This window comes from Balaenoptera acutorostrata, chromosome 2, assembly GCF_949987535.1.
Source record: "Balaenoptera acutorostrata chromosome 2, mBalAcu1.1, whole genome shotgun sequence".
Taxonomy (NCBI): Eukaryota; Metazoa; Chordata; class Mammalia; order Artiodactyla; family Balaenopteridae; genus Balaenoptera; species Balaenoptera acutorostrata.
This window is the reverse complement of record NC_080065.1, coordinates 173,675,519-173,685,619: the sequence shown is the minus strand read 5'-3', so window position 1 is coordinate 173,685,619 and position 10,101 is coordinate 173,675,519. Positions and strand designations below refer to the sequence as shown.

The window sequence follows — 10,101 nt, the reverse complement described above, 5'->3', positions numbered from 1 at the left end:
TGGCGAGCAGGGGCTACTCTTCATTGAGGTGCGCAGACTTCTCATTGCGGTGGTTTCTCTCGTTGCGGAGCACGGGCTCTAGGCACATGGGCTTCAGTAGTTGTGGCTCGCTGGTTCAGTAGTTGTGGCTCGCAGGCTCTAGAGCGCAGACTCAGTAGTTGTGGTGCACGGGCTTAGTTGCTCCGCGGCTTGTGGGATCTTCCCGGACCAGGGCTTGAACCCGTGTCTCCTACATGGGCAGGTGGATTCTTAACCACTGCGCCACCAGGGAAGCCCTATTTTATCTAATTATTGTAACATTTCCAGGAGGAAAAACACCAGTATTATTCCCATTTAACAGAAGAGAACTCGAAAACTCCGTAACACACCTCCGGGAGAAAAGAGACCCGGAGTGGGAAGAAGCGCCTCTACCTCATCATAGCCCCTAGACCACCCGAGGTGTACTTCTATACACATAAGTTTGCCAGGGAAGTGGAACCCGAAACAGGCCACCGAGACCTCCCAGCCTATCTACAACTCCCGTCATGCGCGCGCGCCGACGCTCCCTTACGTCGCGTTTGAACAGGAGGGCTAGTCTCCCCACGTCTTGGGAGTTGTAGTCTCGCCGCAAACGGAGGCCGGGCTGTGAGAGTTTGGTGGATCTGGAGCCAATGAAGAAGCAGATCTTATTGCGCTCGGGGCCGACGAGCCAATGGGCTCGCGGCCTCGAATGGGAGGGACTTCCGGCCACGAAGTCGAGTTGAGCGGCTGCGCGAGGGGGGTCACTTCCTTTTCGAGGGTGGCGGCGAGCGCGTATAGAGCGTTATGAAGGCCTCGGGCACGGTAAGACGAGCGCGGTGGGGCAGGGAGTGGGAACGCGAAGCGGACCGAATCGTGGGCCACGGGAGGAGGCATGGGACACGCGGGAAGTGCTTGTTCCGGCTAGGTCCCGCGCTCCGCCGTCCCCAGTTGCAGCCAACATGGCGGCCACTGCGGAGCCGCGTGGGGAGGCCGGTGCATGGCCCGGGCCGGCTCGGGGATCGCGGAGGCCGGGGAGGCCGAGTCTCCTTTCCAGGGGAAGGGACAAGTTGCGCGGCGTGGAAACATGCGCCGCGGGACCTCATCGAGCTTCCGAGCCTCAGTTTCCCCGTCAGCAAAGTGGACAAGGTGGCGGGAGGGCGGGGAGGGGAGGGATGGCAATAGAATTCTGTTTCTCCTGGTATGGCTGTGAGAGAAATAGAAGAAATTTGTAAGTCCGAGCTGACATGGAGAGTGCGAGCCTTATCGCTGTGGAGAGTGCTGGGCACAATCAGAGGGTGTTAATAGCACAGAGATGGAAGAGTAGGCCCTGGGGAGAAACAGTATGGGTGGGTCATTTTCAGCTTTCCAGCCCCAGTTTCCACCCTGGAAAAGGGGCCGACCGCATCGGTATCCCTTCCTGAATGGGTGGTCTGGGAGGCCGATGAGTCAGGTTGAGAGATAGAAGTAGGAACCGAGTTTGTGAGGTTTGGGGTTATTTTCTATTGATAGTAGTAAAATGGTGACGGGTCATCTTATGGAGGGGGCTCCTTTCTAGTATACCACAGGATTTGGACCTGGCAGACATCTTCACCTTTTGCATCTGTGTAAACAGGGAGCTTACACTTGGGAGTCCAAACCCCTTGGACTGCAGTTGGGAAAACTGAGGCAGCTGCAAGTCATGACAGCAGTGCAGGGAGCCCAGAGCTGGGCAGGGAACTGGATTCTTGTCCTGGTTCTGCCTGGAGTTGGCTGTGAGATCCCAGGCTGGTCACTGTCTCTGGGGTCTGGAATGAAAGAGGATTTTGGCAAGTTACTGTGAGCTGCAGAGATGCTCTGGAGGAAGGAGACAGCTTGACTGTTCCAGGCCAGCCCATAGAAAGGGAGAGGAAGGGAGGGGTTGAGACCCTCACCTAGCTTTCCTGAGCCAGGGCAGAGGGCACGCAGGCACCTTGGTCAATCCTCCCCACTCTCACTCCCTTTTATGTGGAAGGCTCAGACAGTGGCATGACCCACAGTCAGCCAGATTTCACATGGAGGCCCTGGGGTGGGACTTACCCTTCTCCGTCCCCTGATCCAGTTGTCAACAGGCTTGGGAAGGGGAGCAGAGTGAGTTTCCACAGTTACCTCTGGGCTTTGGGTGCTGGCCCCACCTCACCCCCATTTCTCTTTCAGCTTCGAGAATACAAGGTGGTGGGGCGCTGCCTGCCGACCCCCAAGTGCCGCACGCCGCCCCTCTATCGCATGCGGATCTTTGCACCTAACCATGTTGTTGCCAAGTCCCGCTTCTGGTACTTTGTATCTCAGCTGAAGAAGATGAAGAAGTCTTCAGGGGAAATTGTCTACTGTGGACAGGTATGGGGTGTCTGAGGCTGGGTGGGATCCTGAGAGGATTTACACCCTCCCATGGGGCAGCTGTCACCCCACAGAATTAGCGGACTTTACAAACTCTGGTCTGTTCCCTTGTGCTCTTCAGGCCCTAGGTTGGGATGGAATAGGTGACTTGGTGCTCTTTTCCTAATGAGAAAGCCCAAGGCCCAGGGAAGGCCTGCTGGGACCCCTTGGTTGAGGCTGGGCCTCATCTGTAAAGTGTGGGGGGAGATGCTGGACTCTGCACTGTGAGGCTACACTGGGCAGCAGGTGGTTTTGGGCCCAGATGGTCCCAGGAGAGTTGTGTTGAGGGGTGGTCTGGAGCTGTGTCAGTCCCCATGGGGGAAGCATCTCGGCCTGGTCTGCTCTGCACCCCTGCTGTTACTATGGGAATTTCCCTTGCACAGCAGATTTCTCCTCAGATGTCTGAAGGTTCGGGGACTGGGAAATAGGCAAGAGAGGCCTGGGGGCTGGGCTGTCCTTTGGAGTGGCGGGGCGGGGCGGGAGCAGAGGTTCAGGGATGGAGGGGGTCTGATTGAAGCCCACTTGCTGCTCTTGCCTCAGCTGGTCTCCTCTCCTTGGCAGGTGTTCGAAAAATCTCCCCTGCGGGTGAAGAACTTCGGCATCTGGCTGCGCTATGACTCCCGCAGTGGCACCCACAACATGTACCGGGAGTACCGGGACCTGACCACAGCCGGTGCTGTCACCCAGTGCTGTAAGCCGCCGGGTCCCCAAACCAGGTCCCTCCTTTAGGCTCACAGAGCAGGCGCTTGTAGCTCAGTCTGACATCCTTCCTGCCAGACTGGACAGGAAGACGCAAGACAGGACAAACGCAAGAGCTTTCTTGGGGGTAGGTGGGAGTCCCAGGGATGGTGACAGGGGAGGCACAGGAGGTGTTGCTTTGGGGGCAGGAGGAGTGGAGAGGATGCCCCAAGCACACCTTTTTCTGGAACCTTGGCAGCAAGTGGACTTAGGAGATTGGAGGGAGGGTCCTCGAGTCATTCCTGAGCTGGTTCAGTCACCCACCACCAACTGCATCTGGAACCTCCTTCTTGAGGTTTGAGGTCAGCCCCTTGTGTAGAGACAACTGCTGCTCAGAACCTAGTCCAGCCCCTGTCCAGTGTTGGGACCTGCCATTCGCAGCCCCAGGTGCTCCCAGGGTGGGTCACCTACCAGGACCAGAGTCCAAGCACCTAAACCCAAGAACTGCTGTTTCTTGTAACAGCGGTTTAAACAGAGGTGCTAACAGCAAGTGGATCTTGTCGCCTTTGGGGGCCTGCAGCCATGCCCCTCAAAGTGAATTTGGAGGTTCTACACACTTGGTAGCCAGTACCTGCTGGGACCAGATGCTGTGGCCACTCGTTCCCCCAAGTGCCCCCCTTTCTGATCCCTGTAGACCGAGACATGGGCGCCCGGCACCGTGCCCGGGCCCACTCGATCCAGATCATGAAGGTGGAGGAGATCGCAGCCAGCAAGTGCCGGCGACCAGCAGTCAAGCAGTTCCACGTGAGTGCCCTCGGGGCCCTGCTGGGCAGGCTGGGCTGAAGGGGCTGCCCTGGAACGCCAGACTGGCCTGGCAGCTCCTCCAGACTTGGGAGATGCAGTAAAGCACCGGGTTTGACGCAGGAGCCCAGTGGGGGTGGCCACACCTCAGTGGTCCTTGGGAGACAAGGTTAAGAGCCTCCCCCCAACACCCTTGCCTGCCTTTTCATATTACAGGACTCCAAGATCAAATTCCCACTGCCCCACCGGGTTCTCCGTCGCCAGCACAAGCCACGCTTCACCACCAAGAGGCCCAACACCTTCTTTTAGATGCAGGGCCTCCCTGTTCCCAGGTCTGCCCAAATAAAACTCGTTGGGAAAACCGGGCACTCAGATGCAGTTGTTTTCTTTGCACACCCTGCAGAACTCAAAAGGGTGCAGCCAAGCTGTGAGTGCTCGGGGAGGAGTCCTCCTCTCCTCGAGTAGGGCCCTGACATTGGATTCTCCAGAAGGGGAGCTCTAGGAATGGCCAGCCCCTGCCCCCCTCAGCTCTCTCAGTGCCAGCAGGCAGCTCTGTGCTGTGAGCTTTGGGGTATGCTGTAGGCCACAGGTTTGGCCCCCAAATCTTTCTTACCTGCCTTGTTAGACACAATTCTCAGCTCTGTGCGTCCCCCCGCCGCCCCCCATTTCTGTGGTGGTGAGATGACAGCTGCACCCTGAGGGAGATCAGGTTGATGGGGTTGGTTTCATTCTGTGTGTGGCCTTCCCCACCCAGCCTACAACCCTGGTCAAGATCCTCACAGCAGACACAAGGGGGCGTCCAAGAGGGTCATGAGCCTGCTGTGCTAGCTTGTTTCCCCTTCGCCAGCTGGGGGCCTCTTGAATGAAGCTGTCCTAATCCTGCCCAAGGAGCTCAAGGTTTCACAGTGGGCATCTGTCTCCTGGAATTCCAGGCATGAAGATAATCCCACCCTGGCCTGAGCTCCTCAGCCAGGAGGCTGAGGCACAGCTAAGAGCTCAGATGTTGGGAACATCTGTCCTTGGTGTGTCACCCTGGGCAACCCTGGCCCTTTGAACCTTGGTGTCCTCTTCAGAAAGTCTGGACACTGACCCGATTTGCTCAGTTGACAAGCCTTAGGGAGTCACACTGCTCTGCAGGCAGTGGGTACACAGGTCAACGAGGACCTGCCTTGTGTTCCAGAGAGCCGTCGGTTGGGAAGAAGCTGAGGCACAAAGAGGTAGCTGGGGGGGCGGGGAGAGCAACCAGTCCTGGAGGGTGGTCCTGGATAGGGGCACAGTCTCCCCTTCCCCACCTGTGGCGGTGGGACTAGTTGGCAGGATGATCCTGGGTGGTTTCCAGAAAACCAGCTCACTTCAAACCCCACCTGTTCTTGGAGAGGTGCCCAAGGCAGGGCTCAGGCACAGCTAGCCATTCTCATGGGAAAGAGGCCCTGGGTCCTTGCTGGCTGCTTTGCCTGTTGTAACACCGGTGCCTCTTTCCCACCTCCCTGGCCTTTGCACTTGCTGAGCGCTGTGCCTAGACTACTCTCCACAGATCATCACTGCCTCGCTGAAGACTGTGAACCATTGGGTTTCTGTCCCCCACCAGACGGAGTCTGAGAGGGCAGGGACCACATGTGTCACTGCGTCACCAGGAGGAGTTAAGTATGAGAAGAGTAGTGATGGCCAGTGACTATCCCTCTACCTGTATCTGCACCACGTGGGGAAAAGTCCTGGGTCTGGCAATGCTGGGCCAAATTTTTGATGTTAACTCTGCCAAAATGTCTTCCACGGATGTTCCAATTCATTCTCAACAGCACTTAATAAGAGGGGGTCATGTTTTCCTCCAGCCTTGCCCACAACTTGGGTTAGCAAGCCGGTGGCTGAAAAAAAGCACATCTTAGGATTTGAATTTGCTGTTCCTTATGCGAAAGCATTCTGCCCTGATAAAAAAATCGTTTACATGAAAGAAAAAAGTCTTACAAAGTTGAATCACTTTTTAAAAGCTCTGGTATCATAATTCCCTGGGAGTCCAGTGGTTAGGACTCAGCGCTTTCACCTCTGGGGCCCGGGTTCAATCCCTGGTCGGGGAACTAAGATCCTGCAAGTCGTGTGGTGTGTACCCACCCCACCTCCCGAAAAAAAAGCTCAGGTATGTGGGGCGAAAGCCTGAAAAAAATCTCTACATATGTTGTAAATACTTTTTTTCCTCAGGGTACTTTCTGATGTTTAAGGTATATTTTGGGGGGCCAGGCCAAATTTTTCTTTTATGTTTCCCTAGTTGATTTCATTAACCCTGTGCTTTCTGGCAGAAATTCCTGGTTGCCCTAAATATTCCTTCTCTCCTTCCTCAGTAAAAGGAATCTCCATATCTAGATGCCACCCAGAAAAGTTTCCCCGCCTTTTAACCTAGGGATGGGCATGTGATACTAGCAGTAGAGATGTGTGCCAGGAACTACCATCTGGCTAGAATATAGGCACAATGGCTGGTACTCCAGCAGCTGTTTTCACCCTGGGTCTGCATGACTAGAACATGAGAAGTAAACACCTTTGTAGGCTATGATCTGGAACTCCTGATGCCTGTGCCTGGGGCAAGTCACGGCCCACTCTGAGCCTTAGGTTTTTCCTATGTAAAGTGGGAATAATGATCCCTCAGTTCTGGGGGTGAGGGCTTCAGATGAGCTAGAGGTCGAGAGGCCAGGAGTGTCAGGTGGGAGAATGCGCCCCCAGGAAAGTGGAAAGCCAGGGACCCGCAAATGTCCCCCATGCACCCCCATCCCTACCTTGAAGCTCCACCAAGGCTTCATCCACATTACAGCCTGGGAACCAGTTGGGAGGGCTCTGCCCCAGCCAGCTAAGGGATGGGGTCAGTCTCATTGAGGAGGCCTTGAACCAAGTGGTGAGTGAGCCCCCAGTTTGCCCACACCCGTATTCATCCACCCACCCTGCCATCTACTCATCCTCTTGTAACTTTGTCGCCCCCTGCCATGTAGCCACCCGCCTGGCAATTCCCCCACAAACCCTGCTTACAGCAGCCATCCAAAGCTGGCTGGAGGTGAGGACCACTGAACTGAACCCTCAATCGCCAGTGGGAGTCGAGATGCCAGGACCAACCAGCGCAAAGGCCCAGAGCTAGGAGGAAATGGGCCCATCCATGTGTGGTCTGTGAGGCAGGACTGGCCACTTGGATCACTGACTCCTCTCTGTGGTCAGCTGGGGCCCAGGAACAGGTTCTTGCCCAGGCTCACCCAGCCAGTCCAAGGATGGGCAGGAATCTGGAACCCGAGAGGCCTGGTGGACCCCTCCCTCCTCCTCAGGTGCTGAGGCACTCCCAGGTCCCACCCCTGGGCTTGTCCAGGTGCCAGCTGTCACAACTGGGCAGGGCTGGGAGCCCTGGGGAAGAGCCGCCCATCCCTGACCCACCCTGCACCTCACTCCTGTGTCAGGACCAAGGGCAGGTGTCAGGGCAAGACGAGGGGGGGGGGGGCGCCCAGGAGACCTGTAGTAGATCCTGACACCCAGAGACTCTGAGAATCATAGGATCAGAATCCTTAGGACTTGGAATCAGAGAATCTCACAATGATAATGACCATGACAGCCACCAGTGGTAGTAAAGGTTTGCTTTTACTGAGTGCAGGGTTAGATGTTCAAGGACAGATACCCAGCAGGTCATGCTGGGGCTAGAGTACCTCATGACCTCTCATCTCCGCCCCTTGCCGTGTCTCCAGGGAGACGTGGGAACGCTGGAACCCAGGCAGCAGTCAGGAGTGGGGGCAGCAGACACCCACCCAGCACCCCGACATTCCTGCCCCTTTTGCTTAGACTGCTGCTGCTGGGTCTTCAGGGATCGCCCTGCTCCTCTCCCCCCATCGACAGGGGGTCCTGGGGTCCTGCCTGCCCTCCTCCCATTCCATGACAAATCACACCGTCAGGGAAGGTGTGACTGCTTCCCCTCCCTGCTCCCTGCCCTCCTCCATACTTTCTCCTCCACCACCCACCCTGCAGGGCTTCCAACTCTGGGCCTCCAGTGCAGGAAGTCCAGAACATGTCCTGAATCCACCCATTTCTCCCCACCCCTCAATCCCTGCCTTGGACATGGTGGGCTTTTCAGAACCTAGAACTCTCGTTAGGTCCCTCATTTGCTCCAGACTCTCTAAGTGTGGCCGGCCCCCACTGACCAGCGCCCTCAGAATAAAACCCAGACCCCTTGCCAAGGCTCAAGGTCCACTGTGTCCCTCCCTGTCCTGCTCCTTCCCACCTCAGGGCCCTCCCCCCAGCTCTCTCGAAGCCTGGCTCATTCTCTGCCTGCAGGGCCCCTCCCTGAGACCCCACATTAAGTGGCCCCCCGCCCAGGCCGTCTCCATCTTTGACCTTGCTTCACTTTTGTCATCTGTTAGCTTCTGAAATGGGTATTCATCTGCTGGCTTGGTCAGAGTCATGAGGCCGTGTTGTGCGGGATGGGTCCACCTGGAACCTGTTATGTCCCCAGTGTCCTGTTCCTAGAACCTCCCTGGGGAGATAGGACAGGTTTTTGCCTGAGTTTGCATCAATTTGCATATATTTGCATTCTCTTGCTTGGCTTTGTGGGGATCCTGGATTTCCCCTTTCCCACCAGGTTTTCCAGGAGGATGCAGCAGGGAAGTAGAAGGAGGAGGAATTCGGTGTCCTCCCCATCCTCCTGGCACAGGTGAAAGGTGCACACCAGCAGGCAGCAGATGCAGGGAAGAGCAGGCCGGCCCTGCACCCTTGCACGGAGAGAGAGTGAGAAGACAGTCCTGAGCGAAACGTGAGGATGCCTGGGGGACGCTGGGCCCAGCTTGGGTGCCGTGTGTAGGCCAGAAGAGGCCACCAGGGGGCGGCAGAGGCTGGGGAGGGTTCCAGTGCCCTAGCATGAAACCGGGCAAATTCTTAGATCCCTCTTGCTTATGGAGGAGGGAACCCAGCTTTTGGAGGTCAAGCTAGGACTTGAACCCAGAGGTCAGAGCCTCCAGATGACAGTGTCTGGGTTTCTTGATGGCATTGCCCTAAACAAGGGACTTCCCCTTCCCCTGTACCTCTGGTCTCATTTGTGCGATAGGGACATGCCAGACACTACTTCCCCAGGTAGTCCTGTCTCCATTTATTCAGGTTCATGGCCACAGACAATCCCTCCCCCATGACCTCCATTATACACTTAATGTCTGGCACAGCGTAGACACTCAGTTCATGTTTGGTGAAGGAACCAACGAATGGATAAAGAAATGAATGAATGAGGTACTTACTCTGTGCCAGGCTTTTGTTATGCAGGTTCAATTTATTCCTCTGAGGCAAGGGCTATTTTACCCCCATTTACAGATGGGGAAACTGAGGCCCAGAGAGAAGCAAAGACTTCCTCAAATATGTATGCGTTCAGGACTTGAATGCCTCCCACTCAACTTAGCCTAAGGGCAGGGTTGGGTGATGCCCTCCCTCTAGGCTCTACAGAAAGGGAGTGGGTCACGGTGCCAGTTGGGGGCGGTGGTTCAAGCAGAGCAAACTTTCCTTATGGGACCCTGCAACCTTGAAAGTAAACCCCACTCCTGTGGGTGAGTGAGCTCCCCGTAGCTCAAGGTACGAAAAGCACAGTGGGGATTTGAATGGTGCAGCCACTGCTCCAGGCTGTGTGGCCTAGGGTGAGTGACATGCCATCTCAGAACCTCAGTTTCCCCACCTGTCAAAGGGAGGCATTAACAGCTTATGGTCAGCGGAAAGTGCCACACGAAGCAAGGGTGGGCATTTGGGAGCCTCCACCCCCCCCCCCCAGCAGCCACCTACGTGTCCTGTCCCGGCTTATCCGATCGAATCCAGGGAGGAAAGGGTGCGGGTCCTGCCCGCCCCCACGTCTGAGGGCGGAGTTTCGCTGACCCGGGAGCCCAATAAATCCACAGCCCGCCGCCGCGAGCTGCCCCTTTAAGCCCCACCGAGACCTCCTGCAGTCAGCGCTGAGCACAGCTCCCAGGGAGAGGGACAGACGTGTGGGTGGTGGACGCACAGCTGCACCGGGCAATCGGACCGAGTGGGAGGCCAGGTGGACAGACAGACAGACGGTGGAGACAGACACGAAGACGAAGAGGAGGGACAGGGAGACAGGCGACCGCAGCAAGGAGCCACAGATTCCTTGCCCAGGGAGCCCCGGCCCCGCGGGGGACCAAAGGGGACAGGCTTGCCGTGCAGCTGCCGAGGCCGAGCATCCTCCCACCTCTGCGCAGTCCTGCCTCCTCTGCCACTGCCAAC

General features: G+C 56.7%; 1 protein-coding gene and 1 non-coding gene across 2 annotated transcripts; both read left to right on the top strand.

Annotated features, from left to right (window-relative positions):
* The first annotated feature begins 726 nt into the window (after positions 1 to 726).
* Positions 727 to 4,236, top strand: RPL18A (ribosomal protein L18a). The gene is made up of 5 exons (XM_007195478.2): positions 727 to 822; positions 2,173 to 2,352; positions 2,953 to 3,082; positions 3,764 to 3,873; positions 4,087 to 4,236. Exons 1-5 carry the CDS (start codon positions 805 to 807, stop codon positions 4,177 to 4,179), a joined length of 531 nt encoding a protein of 176 aa, XP_007195540.1. The 5' UTR covers positions 727 to 804; the 3' UTR covers positions 4,180 to 4,236.
* LOC114235690 (small nucleolar RNA SNORA68) lies at positions 3,554 to 3,686 on the top strand. Its single transcript, XR_003621806.1, has one exon. It is a non-coding gene; the product is annotated as a small nucleolar RNA SNORA68 (small nucleolar RNA).
* Positions 4,237 to 10,101: the final 5,865 nt, after the last annotated feature.

Excerpts from the sequence above, each read along its gene's own strand:
- RPL18A (XM_007195478.2), top strand. Across the intron at positions 2,353-2,952 it reads AAATTGTCTACTGTGGACAG|GTGTTCGAAAAATCTCCCCT; the intron begins GTATGGGGTGTC and ends TCTCCTTGGCAG. Across the intron at positions 3,874-4,086 it reads CAGCAGTCAAGCAGTTCCAC|GACTCCAAGATCAAATTCCC; the intron begins GTGAGTGCCCTC and ends TTCATATTACAG.